Here is a 12309-nt window from a genome sequence, read left to right as displayed (position 1 = left end):
GACTGGTCTGTGGCTACGCAGCCCCATACGGAACAATCTGATGCACTGAGTGTTCCGACATCTTTCTATCAGAATCTGCATTAACCTTGCAATTCGAGCTACAGAAGCTCATCTGTTGGATTTTAACACACGGGCCAGCCTCGACCGCCCATGACCCTGTTGCCGCTTCACCCCTTTTTCCTTCCTTGGAGCACTTTTGTACTGACAACTGCAGACCGGGAACACCCAACAAGAGAGCTGCAGTTTTGGAGAGGCTCTGACCTAGTTGTCTAGCCATTACAATTTGATAACAACTTTGAGGACGAAATGTTCACTTGCTGCCTAATATATCCCACCCACTGACAGGTGCCATGATAACAAAATTATCGATGTTATTCACTTCACCTGTCAGTGGTCATAATGTCATGGTGTATAAGGTGTAATATGGCATTAGGAGCATTTATATATACTCATTCTTATGGCAATCATAGCCTATACTTTTTCTCCTTTGATAATTATGGGTGAAAACTACAGCATGAAGTGGGACAAATGGAAAGGGAAAAGGGCAGTAAAAGTGCACATTTTGTATAGCACTTGCATAAAACCTATGCAAAGGTGATTTGTAGGGATGGATTTACCCATCAGGTTGCCATAGGCACAAACACTACATGTGTACATTCATCTCCTAAAATGAATCAGATACACGGAAAGTTTTTGCATTTGGATAGTGTTACTGGGTGCAGTTCTTGCTACATTAGGCCGTCTGCTTCATGGACCGATGCCTGCTGGGAAGTATTGTATTTTAATTTGACATTACTTTTAGTCTTAGAGAAGTTGCCTGATGGTATCCGGCCAATCTGTAGCATTCTCTTCTCTGTAGAGGAAACCTTTGCATTTAACTGTAAACACAAGGCTTTCCTCTTTACCGCTACTTGTTGGGCTTCTGTTAAACATGAGACTTCCTCTGGAAAGGGTGGGTGCAGAATAGGTGCTCAGAATAGAGGACCCCCACAGTGCCACTATGTATGGGCTTTGTGGCTTGCTGTGTGGGTCCGCTTTAACCAGCCACGTATCGCATACGTGCCTAGCACTGAAAGCGTAAAAGCTACGAGATACCTTTTTTTAAAAGTTTTTCTATTTGTATATAAACCCCAGGTGTTTCTAAAATTGGGAAATACATTCTCTAATACATACACAGACATACTAATGTGTAAAAAGAAGATAGCCTTTGTTCTTAAAATATAAATTGTCATGTTTAATTAAAATAATGGATGATAAGCCTCTTTTTATAAGCACAAGTGCTAACTTCCAACACGATTTTATTATTATCAGTGTTATATATTGATTTACGTAACGTTTTACTAATAAACCTAATCCACAATTTAAGATTTAATCTTAAATCTGGCCGGGTAGATTCACATATTACTTCCCAATTAGATTATCCACAATAAACAGTAACAAGATTGAAGCCTTAATTGCTAACTTGGTAGAGTGACATTACCACAAGCTTATTACTGAATTAATGCTCTATTTCAATGTCTTACATACTTTGCACAACCACATACAGACCCAGCAGTGTTTGAGACCTTAACATAAATACTAGCTCAGGAGCTAAATTCTACATTCCAACTGAGCTTTTGTATATACACTATATGACCAAAAGTATGTGGACACCACTCATAATGATTAAATTTAGTTGCTTCAGCCCCAACGATTGCGAACAGGTGTCGAGCACATAGGGATGCCATCTCCATTGACAAGCAATATTAATAGAATGGGTTGTAATGACGAGCTCGGTGACTTTAAACATAGTACTGTCATAGGATGTTACCTTTGCCACAAGTCAGTTTGCGAAACGTCTGCCCTGCTAGATCTGCTCCAGTCCACTGTAAGTGCTGTTATTGTAAAAAGGAAGAGTCTAGCTGTAACAACAGCCCAGCCGTGAAGCGTTAGACGACGCACACTCTTAGAGCAGGATCACCGTGTGACACACTGCCTTTGGAAGCAGTATCAGCACAAGCACTGTGCATCTGGATCTTTATGAAATAGGTTTTCATGCCTGAGCTTCTGTACGCAAGCCAAAGATCCATGTGCACAATGCCAATCGCCAGCTGGATTAGTGTAAAGCACAACTCCACTGGACTATGGAGCAGTGGAAACGTGTTCTCTGGAGAATCACCCTTCGCTATCCAGAAGTCTGATGAACGAATCTGGGTTTGACAGATGCCACGACAACGCTACCTACTCAAATGCATAGTGCCTACTGTAAATTTTGGTAGAGGAGGGATGATGGTCTGGGGCTGTTTTTCAGGGGTTGGGCTAGGCCTCTTTGTTCCAGTGAAGGGTAATGTTTTAGACAATTGCATTCTGACTTCAGTCTTTCCTTGAGTTTTTTTTTTAATATATATATATATATATATATATATATATATATATAAAAGGGGGGTGCAAAAGCGTTAGAGACATATTTGACAATTTGTCTTATGACTTTGTTGCTCATCCCATGAAGAATTAAAGGTATAGTGAAGCCTCATGGCAAGTGATATAATAAGGAACCATTTTGCTTTAATGGAAGCCTTGATAATAATCATTAGGATTTGTCCATTGTTAGAAATGGGAGGCTTGCTCATCTTTCACATAATCTTAAAAGCTATGGAAACAAAAAGACAGACTTGAATTTGTGATTAATATGACTTTTTGTCAAAAATTTGTAAGAGGAAATGTTTATTCTATAACCTAATCCCCGTTTTTCCATACAAATGAAAATCCCCATGTCAGATACACACACCAGGTGTATTCTGCTGAACTCTCATTTTAAGGCTGTGGAACAATGTTCTCATTCGGATGTTTAAAAGAACATTCCTGCAGCATTAGGAACAGCTTATAATGATGCCGTTTAAAATGCAGACCCTACTGCTAAAACTAAACATAGCTAAGAATTATGCTGAATTAACAAGTGGAACGTTAATCCTGGATATTTTTTGGGTGGGTGAGAATAAGATGATGCTGGCCAATACAATGCCAATTTAAAACAAACACACTACACCTACATACACATACCTTTCAACATTTTAAACAGCACCTCTGCTTTCTGAGAATATACTTAGAATAGAGATAGGAAAAAACTGTTTACATTAGGAAAGTGCTTCTTTGAATTAGATATAGGCATTAGTCATCATAGCAGATACATGGCAATCTTAGATCCAAACAGCACCCAACACATCCTCGATCTCCATACTTTCTCCTTCTATCTATGGCATCATGCAAAAAAAGGAGCATACATAGAAACATAGAACATAGAAAGTGACGGCAGATAAGAGCCAGAAGGCCCATCCAGTCTGCCCAACCTCTGAGTACTCTCCTTTAGTACTTGCCCTTATCCTATATCTAGCTTGGCATTATGCCTATCCCATGCTTGCTTACATGACAGCTGTAACAGTTTTAGACTACTTAAATTTTGATGTCCAGAGATGTCCAGCATCTGGATAAAGACTCCAATCCATCAAAAAATTGCGAGTAAGAGAAATACATGGCAGGGAGAGGCCATGGGCATTTTCCTGTAAGATGGCAGAGTTGGCCTTCAATAGTGTATGGCTAAAACAGTGAAAATGAGTACTGTTAGATAATTCATGAGAGACTCCCCATGTACCATAAGATTTAATGAATTTCACAAAGTAGTCTTGACTGCTTGGTTATGAATCAGCGGGGAATAAAAAACAAAAAATCTGCTGTCACCGAAATGCTCAACTGACGAACGTCAACAATGACAACAAATTCAGCAATTCTGTCACTTCCCAACACCGCGTTGTTTAAAAAAAACAAAACAAAAAAAAAACACACCACTCAAGAGACAAAAATATTAATTTGTTATACTTTGGGCAATGTTTTGTAAATAATCTAGGTTTGCATTTTAAAGTATATATATATATATTCAACCACACAATTAAAAAATAGAAATAGTTGCCAACGGTTCAAACCAGGCTAAAGTAATCTCTTTAAAAACAGCTTTGTACTTTTATCACAGCAAAAACAGGAAATGATTGATTCATTTATTCATCTTAATGCTACTGCCAAAAGAAAATAGAATAAAACATGCATTTATATTTTACTTGTGCTGAGCAAAATATTGCTTTGAGTGGTCCAAGTATGTATAAAAAGATATATATCTGGAAAGAACAACCAACCGCACATTGTGAAGCTTAATAGAGAAAAGAAGAAGAAAAAAAGCCATAATTAACACACAGGGTGACACTTAAACAGAATGAAAAAAAATAACACCCCACATAACTACACAGTGCGACACTTGGGGAAAAAAACCCAAACAAACAAGATCACTCAGCAATAAATGGTAATAAAGGAATAGAGCATGCAATTACCCTACGGTAATCAATCCTCTTAGGGCGCAAGGTTTCCTTCTGTCTGGTGAGCAGGCGTTACCTCGCAGCACCTTAATAATAGATAAGCACCAGAGACTTGATCATATAATCCTGGTGCTTTTTTTTCAGAGCAATTGTTCAGCCATTATAAACCACTTCCCGTGAATTTCATGCAGGACTAGGCAGCTGGAGACCACCTGTTATGAAGCAACCGTTACCTACATCATCACAGCTTGTGTTTCTTGCTTCGTTTTTCAACATGTGATCAGACTGTTTTTGGTGGCAAAGCCTGCATTACTAATTATTTCCCTGTGATAAAGCATTTTTTTCTGATACTCACTGCTCCTTATAAGACAGCTTTCACCAAAATGAGAGCGTCAAAATGTACAAGAGAGGTATGATGCTCTTAGGCGTCCACAGGATTTGTTTTGGGGGGCGAGGGGTGTAAAATATCATCTGAACCTTACCCCTCTACAACCTAATAACTCTTCCCCTTTGCCTTACTTTGTTGGCTCAGGAGAGGGCAAATGTTAGTTACCATGGTAGTAGTAGATAACAGAGCAGCATGTACTTGTCTAACATGAGAACTTTAGGGTGATCCATAGACCCCACTGCATATCGTGACCTAGTTTGTGGACTACATAAACAAATACCACCTACCAAGTACAATCCAATAGAGGGAGAGGGCCCTGCCCTATAGCCTCCCTGGCACAATCAACTATCCTTTTCCTTGTTCAGCTGGTGCTCCAATATATGCCTCAATATCGAAGCATTCAGCAACACAAAAAAAAAAATCTCTGGAGTAATCACGTTCACTATATTGAAAGGTTGTATGCCTTTCTAATATGGCGCCACCCTGCTGGTGGAAAGAGCTTAGGAAGCGATCAATGATCACTTCCTTCGCAGGCGGTGTTGGTGAAGGCAGCATGTCATTACCACGCTAGCGGCATGCTTCTGCTGGCCAGAACCAATAAAATAGAAAGGTTCCAAGAGTCTGTCCAGACCCTCCTGAGACCTCTAAGCTTGTCCTGCAAGCTGATCACAGCTACCGTGATCAGCAATGCAGGGCAATGGAGACCTGTAAATATAAAAATAAAAACTATTTAAAAAACACTTTCTTGCTCCCAAAGTACAAAAGAAAGGAAAAAAAAGCATAGAACTGAAGAAGGGCCTTTTACACCGTTTTAAAATAGCAATATGTTACTTATTGCCCTATAACTTACAGAAAAAAAAAAATTCACCATATGTTATTATTATTAGCACATTATATGTGATCTATGTGATCAAAATAATGGTATCTAAAGGAAAACCTTCTTGTCTGGAAAAAAAATATATAATTTGTGTGGGTACACAAAATGAAAAAGCAGAAAAGCTAAACATAAACAGCAGACACGTTAAAACAGCCATTTCATGAAGGGTAGAACATTTGAAAAGGGTTAATTTATCATATATTTATTTATACGCAGGATGAGCTTCGCGATGAAGTTGGTTTGAAACATCTAAACAACAGGCTGTATCTAACCTAACTCAGCGGGTAGTCACAATGTTCAATTCTGCTCGTAGTTGATTTAGCTCTGGGATGTTTATAAATATAATCTGCAAATGATAAAACGATACATAAATTAACATCACTAAGAAAGCAGATTAAGTAAATCCGGAAGAGGAAATCTACAGAACAATAATCCTGGGTTATACAGTATTAGGAAATCAACCGTGACCTTTATCAGTTTGCTACTCCCTTGTCTCGTGCCTGAGCATGAAGATCACAGCATCTAAGTCGACATGGCCTATCAGTTTAGTTCCAATACGATGATCAAGGAGGAAAGCGAAATTACAATTTCTAAGTAAGTAACTCATTAAGGCTGCTAAACGATCTTTGAATATCACCACAAATCCCCGACTACGCTAATAACGGCAGCATTTAAGTGACACTGTCAAAAATTAGTAGCCCAGAAGGGTCAATTCAAACCCAATCCTGTAAGCCCAACAGTGTTCAAGATTGCATCTTCCTTCTCAAACATTGCATTGCCTCCTTGTTGCCTCCTACTAAATTTCGAGGTATTTGTCAGGGACATTTGTTAAATATTTCAAGCGACTTGTACATAAATCTATATGGAATGTTGATTAGTTATTTTGGTGAGCTAGAGCATGCGAGACACAACGTCTCATTTGCATATATGCAAAAAAGAAAAGTTTTTCAAAATTATAAAACATACAAAAGTTTACTGAATGGTTCTCACCGGAAACATTCTACAATTTTAGGGCTAGAAAGCTAGCTTTCGCTCAGTCATACAGACACTCTCAGTGCATTCAACATTTTATCTATTTTGGAAGAATAAAAACCTATAGTAATAGGATTGACGGCCACTGTTAGGAATTGTGGTAGAGAGGATTTTTTTTAGTTACAAAAAAATTATTCACAAAACAAAGACTAATAAAAGGTTATTCCAAGGCACACTACAGCCATTACACACTGTGTGGTTAGCCGTGTGGTTCCTTTTACAAATGCATGGAAGGGTTCTACAGAATCCTCCCATATGTATTTGCCCGATCCCTTGCCTTCTAGCTATTTTATGTGCTGTATATGTATTAAGCTGAACACATCTCAATGCACATGATGTATCTACTTCCAGCTCCAGCGCAAGCTCAGCAAATGCAGTGAACGGCATCTATTCAGACCCCTGTGTGCGGCAAGCACTCCTATTGAAGTGAATGGGAACATCTTCCTGCCACGAAATGTGAGACCACCAAGGAGGAGGAAAGCTGCAGCAACAGGACAGCAGAGTACTTTAATACGCATTATTCTTTAATGGGCCGTCATAGACAGTAAACTCAGCACAGTAACAGCCCCACAAAACCTATACATATATTACATTACTGGTAATGTCCAAAATCCATATAAAATTAGCAGTGGAGATGAATCAAGGAAATGACTAAACAATTAAAAGTGATGGTCATCAAAAATATATTTACAGAAGGGAAATATATCCCAACAATTACCTAATTGTAATAGCACCATGGTACACTTAGAAGAGATCGAAAATTATCATTTACATTGACAATATACTATTAACACACATTTTTCCTTCTAGTATCAATTACATTTTAAAATATCAATCATTTTTGTTATCAGTTCCAGTTTTTGTAATGTTTTCAGGCATATGAATAACGGCAATGTGTATATGTTCTAGCTCTGTTATATTAACTCAATCCACCAAACACCCTAACTTTAGGTCACCCAAAAAAATCTATTTAATATGGATGCTCAAGGATTAAAATATTTAACAGCATTATTTTAAGTCTTCGTAACAATTTTTATATACAGCCCTGACACCTAGCCCTCTAGATCTCTTCTGTTTAACCCCGGGAATATGATGTCATATCCCAACAATCTCCGTGGCCAACATCATGAGGTAGGAATTCACCAAGACTTGTGCCAGATGAGTCATAATCCTAACCCTGAAAATGGTTAACTTAAATCTTTAAAGTGGCAGAGGAACAAGTGGTGAGTTAGTCACATGTGTGGTGTATGATAACTATACTTAATTTTTGTTCTATGATCAAATGATCAATTTTAGTTGTTTTGATCAGATTTTAGATAATTAACAGGAACGATGTTCACAAAAAATTCATACAAGGGAATTGTACTTTCAATAATGAAATGTAATAATTGAGAAACACCATACCTTTGTAGCAAGCTGTGAAACTGGTGACTGTACTTCAGTCTGAAGCAGCTGGTCCATACTCTGAAAGAAAGGTTTTTGTTAATTCATTATAGAAGTTATCTTACTGCTTGAACATTTACATTTATTTTGCATCATGCTGTTAAATTGTGATCAAAAAACTTGGAGGTTAGATTTTAGCAGCACCCCATCATCATCTCCAACCCTTCACCCATATCGAAATAATTTTCCTACTGCCAATTTATAAACCAGTGAGTGAAATTATGCATAATCATGACGATGTAGTTTTATGTGAAGCAGAACCTGGAGCAATCATAAAATATATGACCTTAAATATATCTGATCTAATTAAATCAAGCTTGAGATGGCAAGGAAATTAATCCCTCCTGAGATACCGACCCGCGCTGCATTAAAGAAACACTCCTAGCCCTAGTTCCATGTCAAGTGTACACCGATCAGCCATTACATTATGACCACTGACAGGTGAAGTGAATAACACTGATAATCTTGTTATCATGGCACCTGTCAGTGGGTGGGATATATTAGGCAGCAAGTGAACATTTTGTTCAAAGTTGATGTGTTAGAAACAGGAAAAAATGGGGTGTTCTCTGTCTGTAGTGGTTGGTACCTATTAAAAGCGGCCCAAGGAAGGAAAAGCAGTGAAGCAGCGACAGGGTCATGGGCCGTCAAGAATCATGGATACACGTGGGGGGAAAGTTAATGCTGGTTGTGATAGAAAGGTATGGGGCTGCGTGTCCACTTGTCCACTGCCAAAAGCATCCAACAAAGGGCACGGGAGCATAAGAACTGGACCATGGAACAGTGGAAGAAGGTGTCCTGGCCTGGTGAATCACGCTTTCCTTGACATCACGTGGATGTCCGGGTGTGTGTGTCGCTTACCTGGAGAACACATGGCACAAGGATGCACTATGGGAAGAAGGCAAGCCGGCGGAGGCAGTGCAATGTTCTGCCATTCATGTGGATGTTACTTTGACACGTACCACCTACCTAAGCATTGTTGCAGACCTTGTACATCCTTTCATGGATACGGTATTCCCTGATGGCATTGGCCTCTTTTAGCAGGATAATGCACCCTGCCACCAAGCAAAAATGGTTCAGGAATGGTTTGAGGAACACAGCAATGAGGTGTTGACTTGGCCTCCAAATTCCCCAGATCTCAATCCAATCGAGCATGTCTGGGATGTGCTGGACAAACAAGTCCCACCTTGCAATTTAAGGGACTTAAAGGATCTGCTGCTAATGCCTTGGTGCCAGATAACACAGCACACCTTCAGCTGTTTAGTGGAGTCCATGCCTTGACGAGTTAGAGCTGTTTTGGCGGCAAAAGGAGGACCTACACAATATTAGGCAGGTGGTCATAATGTTATGGCTGAACGGTGTATATTGGAGTAGAATACCAGACAGCCCCTTCAATCCAATACACATAAAATAAATTAAACCAGAATTAAGGTAAAATAATTAACGGCAGACACATAAAAGCCAACTCACTGATTCTGGGATACAATCCTCTGTCTCTACATATAATCAAACACACAAGACATTTGAAATAAACACTTAAAACCCCAGGTTTAACTAAACAAAATAAAAGGATGCTTAATGGGCTCAAAACATCTCTCTTAATCAGCCATTTCTGCACGATCACTGACCCCAGCTTCTTCACGGCTATCAATTTACCAACTCCCAGGCTGACAGCTACGTAGTGTTCCAAAAACAGCAAGTAAACAAGTGACCATTAGAACTTAGTTACCCTAGTGACAAATTCCCTTTACCAGTTAATGACATGCAAAGGGTAACGTAATGGAAAAACATAATACTTTCTCCCACACTACAAATAGTAAGAGAAGCCTTTCTAAACGTGAGTCAGCATCTAGATTACATCACTAATAATTTATACCAAAACCCTTTCAGGACGTGGGATTTTCATAGCCTAAGGAGCAGAGGGTTTTTTTTTTTTTTTTACCATGTTTGATAAACCACGAATACCCTTTTCCATTCTTGATGTGCTTGTACAAATCAGACATTGTTTTGTTCATGACAAGTAGGGTATTCATTTCAAATAACATAAATAAAATATAAAAATGGATAGTACTAATATTAAATAATTTTAAAAAAAAAAAAAAATATTTTTGCAATTTTTCTTAGGTTTTCAATGACCCAAATCTAGACCCAATCTAGAGCCATGTATACCAGAGATGCAACATTGTCAACTTAATTTCTTTAAAGGAGACACTAATCACAGTTGGTGCTTTGTTTTTTTATATTTTTCTGTATGCTGACAAGCCGATCTAACTATAGATCAGCTGCCAAAACGCAGGCTCATTTTTTACTGCTGCCATCATGATCAATAATCAGATTTCACCCTTTCTTGAGAAGGCTTTTTTTTATAAAAATAATAATACTTTTGTCTACTGTGTACATTTAACACACATAAGATTTCATACAGGTGGTAAGGAGAAGGCTGAGCTTAACCTTCAATTATGGGGTTCAAGAACGACAAATCAAATGAGAAATAAGTTTAAATGACAACAGCTGATCAGCATTAGGACATTGGGGGGGGGCTGTTCAACACACATGGAAACTTTCGGAGCTCAAAGACTAGAAAACAATAAGAATCACTAAAATATATCTAACTAGATAATGAGAAATCCCTGTAGCCAGGTAGTAATGGCCCTATACCGATTTCTGGTTCTTTAATACTACATTAAAATGTCCAGCCTTGTAACTGATTGATATCACACAATATATTCATAATAATGTTTCTCCTTTAATTGTGAAATTGTAAAAAAAGTCTTTTAGTTGTACTTCTTCAAAGGATACCGGGCCCCACTTGTGTCTTTAAGGGCGACACGCTGCTTGCAACTTTACAGCAATTTATACAAATGCTGGAATACACTTCAATAACTAGATTGCCCATATGAATGGCTAATATGCAACGGCCTGAAAACTTTATATTTTGTTGAAACTACAACTGTCATAAAAATATACAACATTAAATTAATTTTTAATGAGATAAAAAGACTGATAGAAGTGTTATATTACTCCATTCATTCTTTTCCGGACCATGTTTTAAACAAACGATGGTGTTTTAGGTTTTGAGACTAGTGCTAGGAAGTAGTTGCAGATTACTTTGGTGCCATTCCGTATGTTTTGGTGACATGTGATAGATTTATACAGGCAATATAAATAATGGACTGTACATGTGTCATATTCTATGCCTGAAATTTTCAATCAAATTTAAAAAAAATAAAAAAATAAAACCAAATTACTGGGATATGTGAATGAATGCAGCATGTGCAAACCGGGAAAAGAAAAAATGTTGGTGCGCTAAGCTAGTCACAGGCTCAAATAATACAAATGTGTAATACGAGGCCTACCAAACAGGTGTAAGCATGCTGCAAGAAACAGTGTATTGGCTGTACAATGTATACAAGAAACAAAAACTGTCTGCGCTTCTTACCCTAATAAAGTTGGCAACAAATATATAAACATAATATAAATGAGAGGTTTTGGTTATATGAATTGGCCAAAGCATAATTAAGCTCACCCGCCACGTCAAGGCACACTCTCAATAGGGTGAGAACCTACTCTCACCTCCTACATAGTGGGCACACAAAGCAGTTTATACTGCTACCAAAACCTTATTAATGTGTTGGGGGAGGTGTAATTAAACCTCCTCCCTATTAACCCCTGGACAGCAAGCTGCAACCAGACTGATGAGGAGCCAACAACCTCAAATATGTGCAAACAGGGAAAAGAAAAAATGTCGGTGCGCTAAGCTAGTCACAGGCTCAAATAATACAAATGTGTAATACGAGGCCTACCAAACAGGTGTAAGCATGCTGCAAGAAACAGTGTATTGGCTGTACAATGTATACAAGAAACAAAAACTGTCTGCGCTTCTTACCCTAATAAAGTTGGCAACAAATATATAAACATAATATAAATGAGAGGTTTTGGTTATATGAATTGGCCAAAGCATAATTAAGCTCACCCGCCACGTCAAGGCACACTCTCAATAGGGTGAGAACCTACTCTCACCTCCTACATAGTGGGCACACAAAGCAGTTTATACTGCTACCAAAACCTTATTAATGTGTTGGGGGAGGTGTAATTAAACCTCCTCCCTATTAACCCCTGGACAGCAAGCTGCAACCAGACTGATGAGGAGCCAACAACCTCAAATATGTGCAAACAGGGAAAAGAAAAAATGTCGGTGCGCTAAGCTAGTCACAGGCTCAAATAATACAAAT

General features: G+C 38.4%; 1 protein-coding gene across 1 annotated transcript in view; it reads right to left on the bottom strand.

Annotated features, from left to right (window-relative positions):
• TDRP (testis development related protein) overlaps positions 1–12309 on the bottom strand; it is a 42784-nt gene that overhangs the window by 18092 nt on the left and 12383 nt on the right. The window contains exon 2 of the mRNA XM_053459997.1: positions 8042–8101. Within this exon, the coding sequence (XP_053315972.1) occupies positions 8042–8101 (60 nt within the window). The remainder of the gene's footprint in view (positions 1–8041; positions 8102–12309) is intronic.

The sequence above is a fragment of the Spea bombifrons genome, chromosome 3 (genome assembly GCF_027358695.1).
Source record: "Spea bombifrons isolate aSpeBom1 chromosome 3, aSpeBom1.2.pri, whole genome shotgun sequence".
In the NCBI taxonomy this organism is placed as follows: Eukaryota; Metazoa; Chordata; class Amphibia; order Anura; family Pelobatidae; genus Spea; species Spea bombifrons.
This window is presented reverse-complemented; position numbering and strand designations above follow the sequence as displayed.